The sequence below is a fragment of the Myxocyprinus asiaticus genome, chromosome 1 (genome assembly GCF_019703515.2).
Source record: "Myxocyprinus asiaticus isolate MX2 ecotype Aquarium Trade chromosome 1, UBuf_Myxa_2, whole genome shotgun sequence".
Lineage (NCBI taxonomy): Eukaryota > Metazoa > Chordata > Actinopteri > Cypriniformes > Catostomidae > Myxocyprinus > Myxocyprinus asiaticus.
The window spans coordinates 21755679-21773801 of record NC_059344.1 but is presented as its reverse complement, the minus strand read 5'-3'; the positions used below and the strand labels follow the sequence as shown (position 1 = coordinate 21773801).

The window sequence follows — 18123 nt, the reverse complement described above, 5'->3', positions numbered from 1 at the left end:
CAGACATGTACTCTTGACATTTTCTCAACCAACTTCTTGAGGGATCACCCTGGGATGCTTTTTAAACAGTATTGAAGGAGTTCCCATCTATGTTGGGCACTTATTGGCTGCTTTTCTTTATTATTTGGTCCAAGTCATCAATTTCAAAAACTTTTTTTTAATTTTTATTTATTTTATTTATTTATTTTTATTAAATTTGAGTTTTATAATGAAATAAATTAATATGGTGGCACAATTATATTTTTGTCTACAAAACTCATTTCAAACACTTAAGCAAACGCCTTCAGATCAAAAGATTTATAAGATCATGAGAAACATTTCTCATTTTTATTTGAGCTGTTTTTACATTTCTCAAGTGTTTCAAAAATTTTGACCTGTGGTGTTTTAATGAAAAAAATAAATACATGTAAAATATATATAGTATATATATATATATATATATATATACACACACACACACACACACACACATACATACACATATATATGTATGTATGTATGTATATATATATATATATATATATATTTTTTTTTTTTTTTTTTTTTTACATGAATACATAAACGGTCGACAGAATTAAAAGCTTGGAAAAACACGCATCAGTCCATGCGCATTTGTTTGAAGTGAGGGGCATCTTTCATTCAGACACTTGAAGAACTTAAGAAAAAACAAAAGTGAAAGTTTCACAGGCTGGACAGTGCAGATTCACTGGCCTTTTACCAGCAGATCTGTTTGCACGCTACAACAAGGCGTTATTTTTTACAGTGCGTTGAGTTAAAGGCTATAATCTTTATCGGCGCGGAAAGTGCAGTCCGTAAAAATTACTGGCATGACTAGTTCATACGGGATTAATTTCGATTTATATTATAGTGAATACGTAAGTAGCTTTTCAGTCTATTTTTATTTAATTATAGCATAGACTTTGTATCACCTGATCAAACATGCAAACTGCGTTACATAACAGTACATACAGGAAGTTTAAACAGTACAGATATGGTGCAAGTTAGAGTACGACTTTAGCATTTCGACGTATATTATCGTGAATCCTTAAGTAGCTTTTCAGTCTATTTTTACTTAATTATAACATAACTTTTGTATTACCTGATCAAACATGCAAACTGCGTTACATGACAGTACATAAACAGTAAGTTTTAACAGTAGGCCTACAGATATGTTAGAGTATGACTTTATCATTTCGACTTGTAGTGTTTAATAATTCCAAATATCAATGTATGTTTTCGCGAAAGCACATTTTTACAAGTCCAGATGGACAAGGTGGGTCACACCAACAAGGATTATTCTTAAATGTAGATTAAATCAAGGTATATCTTGTATATCTGTTGCACCAAACTTTAAACTTTGTTTAAAATAATCAGGGTTACATTTATACCATCGTTTTGATCCTGATTTAAATTGCACAGTCAATCTAGATTTACGCATATAAAACATAATTAGCTGTTTTAATGTTTGCGGACATGCAGTTGTTTTTTTAAAGATAAACAAAGATTCACCAAATTTAAGTGACATTTTTTAATGTATTTTTTTTTATTTAAAAATATATAAACAAACAGGCTCATGACAAATGTTTCAATTAGTCAGTAGGACCTACACCTTAACATTCTGGTTTTAAATACCCACAAATTTTAAGCCATGTTGCTACGCTGTTCTTTAAAATGACTAATGCAGTAACATTCTTGGGTAAAATGAATGATAGGCTACATCAAGATTTTAGGTTAAAATTTAATCAGTAAGCTATAATCAGCATGTACAGATCTTGTAAATTGTCACCATTTCCTTTAAGATTCTTCTAAGAATTTTTAAGCATTTTTAATGGCTTTAATGTGTGTTTTTTTTAATTATTATTTATTTATTTTTATCATTATTATGTCTGTCAATGTCTATGCGCATTTGTTATTGAGCGCGCTTGGTGTGCGGCTCTTATTAGAGAATGCTGTTGCTAATATTAAGCTCAATTCTCTGTTATTGAGCATATGTGTGCCTCTCCCTTGTGACTGGTGCGCCACGCGTTAAGTATTTTATTGATTAATGGTGTTCATAAAGAGGACGTTGTGTTTGTTATCTTCACTGTAAACTATTTAGTGCTTCTCTTGCATTTTGTTTGCAAGAGAAGCAGCAGGATCAACTCTGAGGCTTTGTTTTCTCTCCTGGTGAGTTGCGCGTTTGCTTTTTATTGTTGTGCCAGAACCCAACAGTACCAATATCAATCTGTATTATTAGGTTGAAGTGCATTGATGTGGTGAGCTTGGTGTATAAGAGCCTTTCTCACTGAAGATAAGGCATTGCTTTAGTGGGGTGGTTTATAAGGGTTCCAATTTTATGTTTTAAAGTGTATTCATTATAAATTTGCCATTGCAGGTGTGGTGTGCCCCTGCATAACACTAGCTGCTGTTTCTTCATACCTGTTTCAAACTTTACATCTGTTCCTAAGTGCTGTTTCATCAGTGTCGCTTCATTGTTTTGCCAAACTTGTTGCACTACATGTGTCTTGTTTCTGCATTGTACGGTGAAAAAAATACCTCATAAATAACATACGCTGGCGGCCAAAAGTTTGGAATAATGTACAGATTTTTATGTTTCGGAAGGAAATTTGTACTTTAATTCACCAAAGTGGCATTCAATTGATCACAAAGTATAGTCAGGACATTACTGATGTGAAAAACAGCACCATCACTATTTGAAAAAAGTCATTTTTGATCAAATCTAGACAGGCCCCATTTCCAGCAGCCATCACTCCAACACCTTATCCTTGAGTAATCATGCTAAATTACTAATTTCATACTAGAAAATCACTTGCCATTATATAAAACACAGCTGCAAACTATTTGGTTCGTTAAATGAAGCTTAACATTGTCTTTGTGTTTGTTTTTGAGTCATCACAGTATGCAATAGACTGGCATGTCATAAGGTCAATATTAGGCTCTCTAGAAACTCATCAGTCAATTATTGTTTTGAGGAATGAATGCTATACAATGCTTGAAATTGCCAAAAAAACTGAAGATTTCATATAAAGGTGTACACTATAGTCTTCAAAGACAAAGGACAACTGGATCTAACAAGGACAGAAAGAGATGTGGAAGGCCAGATGTACAACTAATCAAGAGAATAAGTACATCAGAGTCTCTAGTTTGAGAAATAGATGCCTCACATGTCCTCAGCTGACAGCTTCATTGAATTCTACCCGCTCAACACCAGTTTCATGTACAACAGTAAAGAGAAGACTCAGGGGTGCAGGCCTTATGGGAAGAATTGCAAAGAAAAAGCCACTTTTGAAACAGAAAAACAAAAAGAAAAGGTTAAAGTGGGCAAAGAAACACAGACATTGGACAACAGATAATTGTAAAAGAGTGTTATGGATCTTAAACCCATTGAGCTTTTGTGGGATCAGCTAGATTGTAAGGTGTGTGAGAAGTGCCCGACAAGACAGCCACATCTATGGCAAGTGCTACAGGAAGCGTGGGGTGAAATGTCACCTGAGTATCTGGACAAACTGACAGCTAGAATGCCAAAGATCTGCAAAGCTGTCATTGCTGCACGTGGAGGATTTTGAAGTAGTTTTTTCAAATTGTAATAGTAATTTTTCACATTATTAATGTCCTGACTACATTGTGATCAGCTGAATGCCACTTTGGTAAATAAAAGTACCAATTTCTTTCCATAAGAGCAAAATCTGTACATTATTTCAAACTTTTGGCCGCCAGAGTAAGTGTATACTGTATGTTGTTCCGGAAATGAAAGCCTACGGATACACATACAAAAAATATTTGATAATGAATGCTTGCCAAATAAGAGCGATCTCTAACGATTTGAGCACAGGTGCATTCGATAAGGCAGAAAATCAGATCCAGATCGGGTTTCGTGATAATAACATGGGAAATTGCGCTATAAAAGTAACTTAACTTACACTTACACCAGCACATACTGTATAATCCACATTAAGTAGAACTGAAACTGGAGCTGGCAGGTCCAAAGATGCGAAACTAATGCAGAACTATACCTTATCTCCAGAAGTTGTTGGCTCGTTATTCATTTGACATTTGGTTTCTCCTACCCGCGCTCTCTGGAGCTGGCATTTTTACAATGATATCATTAGCACAGTTAGGTTAAAGAATATAAAGCATTGAACTCAAACAGTCAACGCTTGTTGTAGCTAGAGAATTATGCCTAAAAATGCTCCGATGGGCGCTTTTCATTAACTAGCGCTTGTAAGGGACCGTCTGAAAACACCACTCACAGCACAAAAACGTCGGAGGTGTCTAAGTATTCATTAATTAATTAATCCAATTAAAGTGTAAGTTGTACATACAATCTTTAGGGTGTGTAAATATTTTTTTTTCTTTTATAATTGTTTAAGACAGAACATGCAAGGCAGTTGCATTGAACACTTGGACACCAGTGATGTTTTAGCACAGTGTATGGACTTTTCAGACTATCTCTTGTGATCCATAAGCGGGAAAAAAAATGCTTGTTAACATGATTTTAAAGTGATAAAATCGCTTTCTAACCTTTTCTGTGTAAAGTTATATCCAATTTTACAACCTCATTGCCATGACCACTCAACGCCGTGAACACTAAAACGACAATTTAAACAACTTTACAGCTCAAATAATACACACGTTTTAACAGAATTAATGTAAGTGCTTTTTTATAAAATTATAAGCTTAACACTTCTGCCTTAATACCCTCCAAAAATCCACCGATCTTTTAGAAGGTTTACAGTTTATTAACAACAGAAGCAAATAATAACTGAGCAAAACTGAAGACAACCAGCACAGACTGCAGTGAGGTGAAGATAAGCACCTTGAACCGGAGGAGAGGGGTGGTATGGTGAGACTGTACCTCCTGGTAAGTGAAGCAACCGGGCGAGCAGCTAGCGCAGCGAAGGAACGTGAGCAATACAAGGACAGGCAATAAATCCAATCAACCGAAGCTGACATTGTAGAAAACAGCACAGCAGAGAGACAAGACCGAGGTGAGACAGCCTGAGGTAACTCAAACACTACACAACAATCTGGAAACGAACATGACACACTGGGGATTTTAAATAGGGAGAAGGGAAAACAGCCACGGCAATGCTGATCATGGCTGCTCAGTGACAGCTGAGTGACACGTGGGGAAATGAAAAACAAACACACAGGAAAAAAGCCGGCAACTCACCAGGACCATGACAGTGGTCTTAGAATGGGGGCTTAGACCAGTGTCATTCGGCTTGGGTCTTGTGACGATCCTCTTTGTCCTTAAGAGGGCTCCTCTGGCTTGTTTCGAGGTGCGTCGACACCTTTGAATAAAAGCGTGGGCAGTGGGAAAGATGACATCGGGTTTCTGCTCTGGGAATAATGGCTGCTGATATCCCAGGCAACACTGGAAGGGTGATAAGCCTTTAGACGATAGAGGCAAGGAGTGGTGGGCATATTCAACCCAGGCCAGCTGGGAACTCCAAGATGAGGTATTCCAAGAAGCCATACAATGCAGTGCCTCTCCAAGTCCTGGTTCACCCGCTCCGCTTGACCATTGGTCTGTGGATGAAACCCAGAAAACCTTTGCCCCAGCTGTTGACAGAATTCTGCCCAAAACCTTGACACATATTGGGGCCCCCTGTTGGAAACAATGTTTAACGGGAGGCCATGGAGGTGAAAGACATGGATAATGACTTCAACCGCTGTCTCCCTCGCTGATGGTAATTTGGGGAGGGGGATGAAATGAGCCACCTTCGAGAACCGTCCACTATGGTCAAAATGACCGTGTTGCCATGGGACGGGGTAAACCAGTAACAAAATATATAGCAATGTGAGGCCAGGGTCTCGAAGGGACTGACAACGGTTGGAGAAGCTCCGAGGGAGGGTGTTGGGAGGTCTTATTGGTAGCACAAACGGGGCAAGTGGCCACAAACTGACGGAAATCTAATGCAAGAGGTGGCCACCAGAATCTCTGTCTAATCAAGGCCTGAGTACGATCACTCCCCCGGTGGCAGGCTGTTGGATGAATGACCCCACTGTAAGACGTGTGTGCAGACTGTTTGCGGAACAAACAACAAACCTGCTGGGCACTCCACGGGAATGATGGTATTGCATAATGCAGAATAAACTTTGGACTCCACCTCCCAGGACACCATGCCCACCACCCGTGACGGAGGAAGAATGGTGTACGGGGCATCAGTGCAGGTCTCGATCTCAAAACATCGAGAGAGAGAGCATCGGGTTTGATGTTTTTAGAACTTGGATGATAGGAGAGCACAAAGTCGAAACGGCCAAAAAATAGTGCCTGCCTGAAATTTAGATGTTTGGTCATGCAAATATACTCTAGGTTTTTATAATCGGTCCACACCATGAAAGGTACCCCCGAATCCTTCAACCAATGGCGCCACTCACCAAATGCCAGTCTGACCGCCAACAACTCACGATTGCCTACATCGTAATTCCGTTCCAGGGGCGTGAGACGATGTGAAAAGAATACACACGGGTGCAACCTTTCATCCGAGGGGAAGCGCTGTGATAGGATCACCCCAACGGCCACCTCTGACGCATCCACCTCTACCACGAACTGTCGTGAGGGATCGGGAGAAATGACAAGAGGAGCTGAACAAAAACTGTCCTTAAGTTTGAGAAATGCAGACTGAGCCCACAGTGGCCACTTAAAAGGAATTTTGGAGGAGGTGAGAGCCATCAGAGGTGCGATAAGCTGGCTAAAGTTCCGGATGAACCAGCGCTAAAAATTGGCAAATCCCAGAAACCTCTGCACCGTTCTAAGGGAATCTGGGGTTGACCAATCCGAAAAGGCCCTGACTTTGCTGGGATCCATGCAAACTCCCTCAGACTGAAACGATAAACCCCAGGAACTGAACCGACTGCGCATGAAAAAGACACTTCTCTGCCATAACAAAGAGCCGGTTCTCTAACAGCCGTTGGAGCACCTTCCTGACATGCTGGACATGGTCTTGGATATTCTGGGAGAAGATCAGAATATCATATAAATAAACAAAAACAAACTGATCGACCATGTCCCAAAGCACGTCATTCACAAGCCCCTGGAAGACAGCCAGAATGTTGACAAAGCCCCCTAGTGGTGTTAAAGGCTGTCTTCACTCATCCCCTTCCCTCATCCGGACAAGGTGATAAGCACTGCACAGGTCCAACTTTGTAAAGATAGTCGCCCCCTCACAAGCTCAAAGGCTGAAGACATCAATGGCAAAGGATAACGATTCTTCCCTGTGATATCATTCAGCCCCCGATAATCAGAATCAGAATCAGCTATATTGCCAAGTATGCTTACACATACAAGGAATTTGTCTTGGTGACAGGAGCTTCCAGTGTACAACAATGCAAAAACAATACAAAAACAGTAGCAAGACATAGATAATAATAAAAAATAAAAAAATAGTTATACACATACATACATACATACACACATACACATACGTAGTGCAATCTAAAACAAATCTGTTATCTGTTATGTACAGTGCAAATACATATCTGTTATGTACAGTGCAAATGTTGTTGTTGTTTTTTTTGTTGTTTTTTTCAGACAAATGAAATGGCAGAAGAGGTTGGATGTGTTGGATAAATATAAAAAAGACTAAACTGTGTACTGCACATAGTTATTGCTCAATGGGGCAATTTAACTGTTCATGAGATGGATAGCCTGAGGGAAAAAACTGTTCCTGTGCCTGACGGTTCTGGTGCTCAGAGCTCTGAAGCGTCAGCCAGAAAGCAACAGTTCAAAAAGGTAATCAATGCAGGGTCTAAGTGACCCATCCTTCTCCACAAAGAAGAACCCCGCCCCTGCCGGTGAAGAGGAAGGACGGATGATTCTGGCTGCCGGAGAACCATTGATATACCTTTCCATGGCCTCCCTCTCTGGAACCAAAAGTGAGTAAAGCCGGCCCCATGGCAGAGAAGTACCCAGTAGAAGATAGATGGCGCAGTCGTATGGGCGATGAGGAGGAAGGACGCACGACCGAATGAACAACGCTCTCGGGACATGGTAAGTCACCAGTACCCTGGATAAATCCACCGGCTCATCCTGCAAAACAGAACAAGACTCGACAGGGGAAACAGCAGAAAACATACAGACAAATAGAATGGACTCCAGGCCAGCACGGAATTAGTGGACCAGTCTATGTTAGGGTTGTGGATTACCAGCCAGGGGTGTCCATGCATGACTGGAGAGGACAGTGATTTGTGGAGGAAGAAAGTGATGAGTTCTGAATGGTTCCCAGAAATGAGGGTCAGTGGCTGGGTGGAGTGCGTGACCAGTAACAGTGGAGTTCCACAGAGGGTATGGGCGGTGATGGGCTCATACAGGGGAATGGTGGGAATCTTCCACTTGGAGGCAAGCTCAACATCCAGGATGCTGCCCTCAGCTCTGGAGTCCACTAAGGCCGAGACAACTTGACTAGAAGAACCCCACTGAAGTTGTGCCGGGAGGATAGTCCGTGATCCAGGCGATTTTCTCAATGGAGATGTGCTCGCCAGTAACCCCTGCACAGTAGAGACACAGACCCTGTTGAGGTGCCGTTGTTTCTCCTCAGGAGGGAGGTGTGTTCTCCCGATCTGCATGGGCTCTGCCTCCAACGAATGCTCCGATGATCCGGCGGAGGGTGTGGGGAGTGCTGAGCGTGCCGTCATCCGGGAAGCTGTTGCACCATGGACGTCAACTCCACCAACTGAGCAGCCATCATCTCCAGGGCTTGATTAGTGGAAGTAATCTGTTTCTGTTGGAGCACAAGCAACGCTCCCTGTTGGGCGAGGGCTGCGTGAAGACCGGTATCTTCCGCTGGGACCATTTCTGGCCAAATTGTTCTGTCACCGATCGTTAAGACGGACCCAAGATACAGAGGATCAGTTCACAGTTTATTAACATAAGAAGCAAATAATAACTAAGCAAAACTGATGAAGACAACCAGCACAGACTGCAGTGAGGTGAAGATAAGTTGTTATTCTTATTAGGGCCCTATTTTAAGAGCGCTAAGTGCAGAGCTATGCAATACATCATATGCACAAAGTCAGTGGGCATGGCCATGACGATTTTTTTATTTACGGGCAAGAATGCGCTAAGTCTACGTGCAAGTGGGTTTGGCAAAATCGCGTTCACAAAGCGCTAATGGGCTGGGTCAAGTGCAATTTAATTCAGTGGTTCTTCTCTGGTTATTGCACCGTCTGTGTCCTATCATAAAGTCCATTCCCTCAAGCACCAGTGATATAAACAAAGAAAACAAATTCATAAGAAGTTGGTGGTGTAAATGGACTGTATGCAATGAATTACAAGAATAGAAATATGGACTTACGTTCTTTTGTGCATTAACTGTGTCCTTGTTGCATGTCATGCATATTTCTATGACAGTGATGCACCTTTTTATATGTATGGAAAATGTGGTTTTCGTTAGGACTTGGATGTACACTCTGTTAAATTATAGAGAATGTAAGTATTATTAATAACTGTGATCTACTGACACACAAATCATGGATAGTATTAACAGAGATTGTATCTGCCTTCCAGGTTAGGCTGCACATTTTTGTATGCACTTCACTTCTACAGGTCGATTTTGCTTGAAAAGTTAAATTAATTTATTGAAACATGAAAAAAAAACAAACAAAAAAAAATCTAAATTTAGAATACACTTCAAACAAAACGAAAATATAATCAAAATAATGAAGTGGTCAAAAAATCCTATATAACTATCTCCTGTAAAATCCAAAAATTTTACCCTCTCCAACTTCTTCCACGCCCTCTTTTGCAGTGAATTAAAAATCACTGTAAGACAACTGGTGAAAAATACTAATACAAATTATATCATAAATACAATTAAAATATAAACATAATAATAATAATAAACAAAATAAACCATGATCTACAGATAGTTTAACACAAATCTCATAAATGTTTGTTTAATAAACCGGCTACCACTGTGATTTTTCAGGGACATTATTTTAAGTGTCACAATATTTTCAGAGTTTGGACATGAACTTTATTACCAGCTGCTGGTGGAATCTTCAAACTGCAAATGCAGGAACTGTAGCGCACGGTCATTGCATGTAATGCTGTGCTTAGTGCAGTCATGAAAATAGAGTTCTATAGGTTATTAAACTGGTTGTGCTTTTACCTCTGGTTCAGTCATGGCTTCTTCCAGTGGTCTACTTTTTGAAGAACTCCAGTGCTCGATTTGTCTGGATGTGTTCACTGATCCAGTCACCACTCCATGTGGACACAACTTCTGCAAGACCTGCCTGAAAAATTGCTGGGACAGCAGTCTGCAATGCTTTTGCCCCGTTTGTATAGAAAAATTCACCAGAAGACCCAATCTTAAGATCAATATAACATTTAGGGAGGTTGTGGAACAGTTTAAGAGAAGGAAAAATCCTGCCAAACCTGGAGAAGTGCAATGTGATGCCTGTACAAATATAAAGCAAAAGGCTCAGAAATCGTGTTTGGACTGCGGTGTGACTTACTGTGAGACTCACCTTGAGCCTCATTACACAGTGGCAAAACTGAAGAAGCACAAACTGATCAAGCCTGTGGATAATTTGGAGGACTATATGTGCCAGAAACACAAGAGACCTCTGGAGTGGTTCTGTATAGATGATCGGATGTGTGTGTGTCTGTTCTGCAGTTTGACAGACCATAAGCCTCACAACACTGTTCCTATTGAGGAGAGTAGTGAAGAGAGGAAGGTATGAAACGCTGATAGGATTAAAATAATTTAAGATATTAATATGAACATCCCACAATTACTTTTGTACTTTTGTCCATAGACTCAGGTAGAGAAGAAGCTGACAGAAGTACATCAGATGATACAGGATAGAAAGAAGAAAATTCAAGAGATTGAACAGTCAGTACAACTCAGAAAAGTGAGTCTTGAAGAATTAGAAAATGTTATAGCTGCAATAATGAGCTTTGAAATAGTGTTTAATTTGGAGTTTTTGTAATAGTCCCTCAGAATACATTTTGTCATCTCTTTCATTAGGAGAATACAGTTAAAGAGAATACGTACTGCTTCACACTCCTTACTGGTCTGATCCGCTCTATTGAGAGGTGTCAGGCTGAGCTGTTTAAGGTGATGGAGCAGAAGCAGAAAGCAGCAGAAATGCAGGCTAAAGCACTCATTAAAGAGCTGGAGCAGGAAATCACTGAGTTAAAGAGGAGAGACACTGAGCTGGAGCTGCTCTCACACACTGAGGATCACCTCCACATCCTACAGGTCAGTGTCTCTCTCTCTCTGCTCACATCACAGCAAAACACTCCTCATGCTCAGACATTTCTCTCTTTCCTCTTTCCTGCTGTAGTATTACCGTTCTCTGTTCAGCCCTTTAAATACCAAGAACTGGACTAAGATCAACATTAACACTCATGTGAATATGGACACATTGATGAGAGCTGTGATTCAGTTGAAGGAGACTATAGATGAGAAATTAAGTGAAACAGGTAACACTTTTAAAAAATAATGTATGCACAACATTTAACTGTATAGTATTTCAATTGTTGAAGAGACTTCAACTTCAGAACAAGACTTCAAAAATTCTGTCATAATTTACTCACCCTAATGTCATTCCATGGACTACATTTATGATACTTTTGGGTCCTTTTTTTAACATTAAAGTGAGTCACTATCAACTGTCATTGCATTGAAAAGGCAATCCAAGATATTCATTAAAATATTTCCTTTTGTGTTCTGCATTAGAAAGCAAGTTATAAGGGGTTTGGAATGACAATAGGTCAAATGAGGAGTAAATTATGAAAGAACTTTTGGGTGAACTTTTCCTTTAATACATTTTCTTCAGGTGTCGTTTCAAATGTTTTTGCTTTTAAAAATAAAATTATTCCAATTTTACACAGTACTGAAGAGACTGCAGCATTATGCAGGTACAGTGTATGATCTCATATTATTATCTCATATTCACATATAAATGTAGTTTTTAATACACATGATTTAACTTCTGTGATCCATACACTTTGAGTGAACCTTTGCATTTTAATGCTGTCATTAATTTGATCTTTCTCCCTCTCAGTGGATGTGTCTTTTGATCCTGATACAGCTCATCCTACTCTCATCTTGTCTGATGATGGAAAACAGGCAAAACAAGGACGTGTCAAAGTCACCAATAAGCTGAATGTTCCAGAAAACCCAAAGAGATTCACTAATTACATCATAGTCCTTGGAAAGGAGGGCTTCTCTTCGGGCAGATTTTATTATGAAGTACAGGTAGAGAAGAAAACTAACTGGGTTTTAGGAGTAGCCAGAGAATCCATTAACAGGAAGCAGAAAATGACACTGAGTCCTGAGGATGGAAATTGGACTGTTGGCCTAATGAATGGGAATGAGTATCAGGCTTGTGAATCTCCCTCTGTCTCTCTCTCTCTAAAAGTGAAGCCCCAGAAGGTGGGGGTGTTTGTGGATTATGTGGAGGGTCTGGTCTGCTTTTATGATGTGGAATCTTTGTATCATATCTACTCTTTCACCGGTCAGTCTTTTACTGAGAAACTCTATCCATTCTTCAGCCCATGTAGTAATGCTAATGGTAGAAATTCAACCCCACTGGTCATTTTACCCATTAAAAATTCAGTTTGAATGAAGAATGAAAGCATTTCTGCACCATTTGTGCTTACGCCACAGGTTTGTTTAAGGTAATTGTACTGTCACAAAAAATACATTTAATGTCAGTTTTTAGTATTATACCAATCATCAGGATATTGTCATCATGGATGCAAAACCATGGTGATAAATCCAATATCAATGCCAGTGCATTCCCTAAAAGGACAGATTTGAAAAAAGTAATTCAAAAGGGCAGATAGGGCTGACATCAGTTGTCCATTGAGGTGAGATCACAATTAGGACCTAAATACTTAATGGGAGGATTCAGGGTAACCTGTTCACAGAATAGACTGCAAAACCCTGCAACATGTTTACTTTGATTTTTATTTTTTGTTATTTTTTTTATTGATAGTCTTTTGGCAGTTTTTTTTTTTTTTTTTTTTTTTTTTTTTTTTGCTTTAATGTTTTATCTGATCAGTATTTGTATTTTCTTCAGATTGTTTTTTTTTTTAACATTTTTTTATTTTATTTTTGTGAATGGTTTTAATGTGCTCAATAAATTTGGCTCTTATGCTGTGTAATGAATTGATCCAGGGCGAAATGTCAAATATATGCAAATTCAGTTCCAATATGAAGATTGTAAAGCATTTTCACATGAAAATAAGTGGTAAGCTCTTACAATAGCACCTGCCTCGAATTTCAAAGATCACTATGATGATGCTGACAGATTGTTGTGGCAGACCTCTGCCTTTCTAAGGAAGGAGGAAGCAGGGACCAGGTGAACAATCCAATGTAAGACTTTAATGCAACACTTTTCAGTGTACATCAAACATAAACATGCTTTTCAGCACAATAAACAACCACACACTGAACACGCAACAGCCTTGCTTTTCAGCAGTCACTGTAACATATCGACCTTCCCAATCATAGATAAATGTAATGAAGCCCACCTACCCACCTCGCTCAAAAACCTATTTATTAAAGGGTCTAAATTAACTCTAACTAAATCACACAAATTTGCTGAGAATAAAATGCCCAAATACTTAATGCCCTGTTTGGGCCACTGGAAGGCGCCCGGCTGAAAAGCCGTTACTGGGCAGTACGCTGTCAGAGCCAAATCTTAGGATTTAGACCAATTAACTCTGTATCCTGAGAACTTAGAAAAGGAATGAATAATTCTGTGGAGGCAAGGCATAGATCTAGTAGTGTCGGAGATGAATAATAAAATATCAGCGTAAGGCAAAAGTTTATGCGCCATACCTCCCACCACCATCCCAGGAAAATCATCCTCCTTTCTTATTGCGGCTGCTAATGGTTCCAGGGCAAGACAGAACAATACTGAGGAAAGAGAGCAACCCTGTCCAGAGTAAAATAATCTGAAATTAATCCATTTGTTTGTACCGCAGCTACCGGGTGTCTATAAAGTAACTAAATACATCCAATAAAAGTATTCCTGAACCCGTATATTTCCAAAATCTTAAAAAGTTAATCCCATTCTACCATATCAAACGCCTTTTCAGTGTCAAGTGAGATGGCAGTGACCGGAGTCTGATCATTCGCCACTGACCACATGATATTGATGAAACGCCTAATGTTATCAGAAGAGCTATGGCCCCAAATAAACCCCACCTGATCTATATGTATAAGAGATGTCATAACTTTCCTTAATCGGTTAGCCAAAATTTTTGACAATATTTTAACATCTAGCTGGACCAGGGAAATTGGATGATAACTCTTACACTCGCTTGGATCTTTGTCCTTTTTAAGAATCAGACTGATCCGGGCTTGTGTCAGGTTGGCGGAAGCTTTCCATTCTTTAATGATTCCGTATAAACTTCTAGCAAAAGTAGAGCCAGTTCTGTAGCATAAGATCTAAAAAATTCTGCGGCAAAGCCATCTAGCCCCGGAGCCTAGCCTGTAGGCAAGGCCTTAATTACCTCGCCAAGCTCCTGTGACATGAAACTATAGAGATCAAGACAGAATTCTTTAAAAGCATTAATATCAATGGCCAATGTAAATATTTCACCACCAGCAGATTTCACCAAGGGAATGGTAGAAAAAGACTCTCTCTGTTTTATATATCTAGCCAGAAGCTTCCCTACTTTGTCCCCCAACTCAAAGTATGACTGTCTTGCCCTGAATAGCCAAAACTCCACCTTCCACGACAAAATAGTATTATATCTGTGTTTCAGTTGGGTAAATTCTCTGAGGCCTTTAGACGACATTCGGCACTTTTAATATTCCCTTCCAATTCCATGAGTTCTTATGCTTTGGATGTTTTGGTGAATGAGGCATACTGTATGATCCGGCCCCTAAGAACTGGCTTAAGTGCCTCCCAAGCCACACCCACAGAGGATACTGAGGACCAGTTGGTCTCCATATAGACATTGATTTCAGCCTTTAGCATTTGTTGGAATTCAGGATTTTGCAAAAGGGATACATTAAAGCACCAACTATATGATTTATTTTTCTCCTTATGTGGCAACACCTCTAAACACACCAGGGTGTGATCTGAGATTAAAATGTTTCCAGTTGAGCCATCAACAACAGATGAAATGAGGGACTTAGATATAAAATTCTATTCTAGAATAAATCTTATGGACTGAAGAAAACAAATTATAGTCCCTACCAGATGGGTTCAAAAGTCTCCAAATATCTGTAAGATCAAGATTTTTACACATCCTGTGAAGCATCACCGTTGCTGTAGGCGGCTTGCACACTTTTACTTCACTATGATCAAGGACTGAGTCCATCAAAAGATTAAAATCTCTTCCCAATATTATATCATGAGGGGTGCCAGCAGCTTGCAACATCCCTTCAAGATCTATAAAAAAGCCCTGATCATCAACATTAGGAGCATAAATATTCACCAAAATAAGACTTTGTCCCTGAATTTCAGCTAAAACAATAATGACTCTTTGTAATTTATCTTTACTCTGTTTGAGACATTTGAATTGTAGATGTTTACTTATCATTGTAATGACTCCCCTGCTCTTACTCAAGCCAGCACTATAAAAAACATGCTCACCCCATATCTTTCCAAATTTTTCAGCTTCCTGCGGGGAAAGGTGCATTTCTTGAAGAAACACTATATCATATTTCTTACACTTAAGAAGAGAAATAACTTTCCTTCTTTTTATGGGGTGCCCCAATCCATTCACATTCCAGATGGAGAGAGACAATCCACTCATATTTAAAAAATAATCTCCCCAATTTTGAATGTCCAATTCCCAATGCTTTCTAAGTCCTCGTGGTGGCGTAGTGACTCGCTTCAATCCGGGTGGCGGAGGACGAATCTTAGTTGCCTCTGTGTCTGAGACCGTCAATCCATGCAACTTAGCACATGGCTTATTGGGCGTGTTACCGTGGAGACATAGCGCGTGTGGAGGCTTCACACTATTCTCCGCGACATCCATGCACAACTCACCATGTGCCCCACTGAGATTAAAACACATTATAATGACCACGAGGAGGTTACCCCATGTGACTCTACCCTCCCTAGCAACCGGGCCAATTTGGTTGCTTAGGAAACCTGGCTGGAGTCACTCAGCACGCCATGGATTCAAACTCACGACTCCAGGGGTGGTAGTCAGCATCTTTACTTGCTGAGCTACCCCAGCCCCCCACTCATATTAACATTTGACATTTTGAAATGTAAGAAAAATAGATTGTGTGACAAAAACAAGATTATAAAGACCATATTCCAACATTAGTGCAACAGACAAACCCCGAACATTCCCCAGAACCAAACAAACAGAAAAAAGAAAAACATGCGCATTAACCCCACACACGACAGCACCAAATGGTGTCCATCCCTCCAAACTCAAACAGTCCATGCACGCCTACGAGAACCCCTACAATGACTTTGCCATCAGATTGCTCAAGTCCGGTGTTTCTATAAAAATTTTGTGAGACAGAATTACACAGCAAAATATAATCTATAAAAAAACTCCAGCCAATAGGTAGAATAAACACATAGAGCATGTAGCTTCATCCATAAAACTGTACTAAAGGTGTATTATTCTACAAAATAAACTTCAGCCGCTAGGCGGAACCAGCACAAAAAGAGCACGCAGATTCTTCCAACAGTCAAACGAATGTTCAGTGAGTCGTTCCATTCGGCTGCACATGAATGCAAGCAAATGACTTACTCCAACGACTATCAGTACTATCAGGGAATATCAGTGCAAAAGTGACCTTCCATTGATGTAAAAGTTTCTTGCATTCCTTGAATCGATCACGTTTCTCTCTTGTCGAGTTCGCAAAGTCTGGGAACAAGAAAGTGCTGTGGATCTTCCAAGAAAGCCTTCCTTTACTTCTCGCCTGGCGTAACACAAGATCTTATCGGATGATCTCAGAAATTTGGCCAGAATTGATCGGGGCCTGTCTCCTTCCACAGATCACCGAACCAGAACCCTGTGAGCTTGCTCGATTTCCAGTATATCGAGCAGACTTGGAAAGAGCCCATCTAGGAATTTCACCAAATCCTGTCCTTCTTCGCCCTCAGGAATTCCGACGATACAGACGTTATTCCGCCAGCTACGGTTTTCCATGTCCTCCAACTTCTCCCAGACATGCTCCAAATCCACCTTGGTTGCTAGCAGATTAGCAGATAATTCCCTCTCCGATGACTCCAGATAATTGATCCGTTTCTCGACATCCCCCACTCTTGTAACCATACCAGTGAATTTTGCCTCCATGGCAGTGATCGATCGACGTATCACAGCAAGATCCTCCAAGTCAGCAATGACCTTCATCAGCTTTGCCGACATGTTCAACATCTCTCGCCGCATTTCCCACATCTCTCTGACCAAATCAACTCCCGGGCCCATGGCCTGCTCAGGGGTATCAGCTTGAGCACGTAATGTTTCCAGAGCCCTAAGATTTTGAATTCTTTTACATATTGTCCTCCTAGAACAGTTATGGAACAGAGTGTATCGAATCTCACCGGTTTATGTCATTAAAAGTGTTCAAACTAGCAAAGTTTGAAATTCACATGTCTGATCCTCGCATGGCGTCACGTGACACCCCTTATTGAAATAATGTTAAATTATGTTATATATTTCATTTGTACACACTCTCTCTAAATGTGGAAATCTATTGTTCCAGTTAATTTGTTAAAGTGGTTACCCTCCGTCTATTACTTTTAAATCTATGATGATCAGTTGATCATTTAGGTAAAAGTAGTGCAGAACACATACAGGTAATTCCAAAGACTTCTCAGATGTTCTCCCACAGTTTTCTACTTCCTGAAAACATTTTCCCAATTCACTGGATCTGTTTTAATTGAAGCAGGGACAACCTAACCTTGAGATGAATGTGTTATTGTGCAATATACCAGAATAAAGAAAGTTTTAAAACATAATTACGTGGGAGGGGTTATGATATCAGGTCTTGTAAAGTAGTTTACAACAGCATGTGTACAATGCACAGTGGCATACCACAGCAGCATTGAAGCCACACGGACCTAGGTGAGAAAAAACAGTTATAATTTGTTAGTAAAATTTCTGTCATGCACTGCTTGTTGTTCATCACTCTTGCATTATTATGGAGTGTTTACTGACATTGTATGAATAATTGG

The 18123-nt window shown here is 39.9% G+C and overlaps 1 protein-coding gene across 4 annotated transcripts; it reads left to right on the top strand.

Annotated features, from left to right (window-relative positions):
- Nucleotides 1-729: 729 nt before the first annotated feature.
- LOC127445976 (E3 ubiquitin-protein ligase TRIM39-like) lies at nucleotides 730-13398 on the top strand. 4 transcript variants are annotated; one of them, XM_051706535.1, is made up of 7 exons: nucleotides 730-875; nucleotides 10127-10683; nucleotides 10765-10860; nucleotides 10977-11210; nucleotides 11296-11434; nucleotides 11846-11872; nucleotides 12019-13398. In XM_051706535.1, the coding sequence occupies exons 2-7, from the start codon at nucleotides 10129-10131 to the stop codon at nucleotides 12576-12578; spliced, it is 1611 nt and encodes a 536-aa protein (XP_051562495.1). In that variant the 5' UTR covers nucleotides 730-875; nucleotides 10127-10128; the 3' UTR covers nucleotides 12579-13398. The 4 variants fall into 4 exon arrangements, with proteins under 4 accessions (XP_051562495.1, XP_051562485.1, XP_051562504.1 ...); XM_051706525.1 differs by lacking the exon at nucleotides 730-875 and adding an exon at nucleotides 3641-4988 and having other exon boundaries at nucleotides 7538-10683; XM_051706544.1 differs by lacking the exon at nucleotides 730-875 and adding an exon at nucleotides 7676-8934.
- Nucleotides 13399-18123: the final 4725 nt, after the last annotated feature.

Bases quoted from the DNA above. Each gene is read 5' to 3' on its own strand.
- LOC127445976 (XM_051706535.1), top strand. From the start codon at position 10,129: ATGGCTTCTTCCAGTGGTCTACTTTTTGAAGAACTCCAGTGCTCGATT. The intron at 10,684-10,764 runs GTATGAAACGCT...TTTTGTCCATAG, and splicing joins AGAGTAGTGAAGAGAGGAAG to ACTCAGGTAGAGAAGAAGCT. The intron at 11,211-11,295 runs GTCAGTGTCTCT...TTCCTGCTGTAG, and splicing joins ATCACCTCCACATCCTACAG to TATTACCGTTCTCTGTTCAG.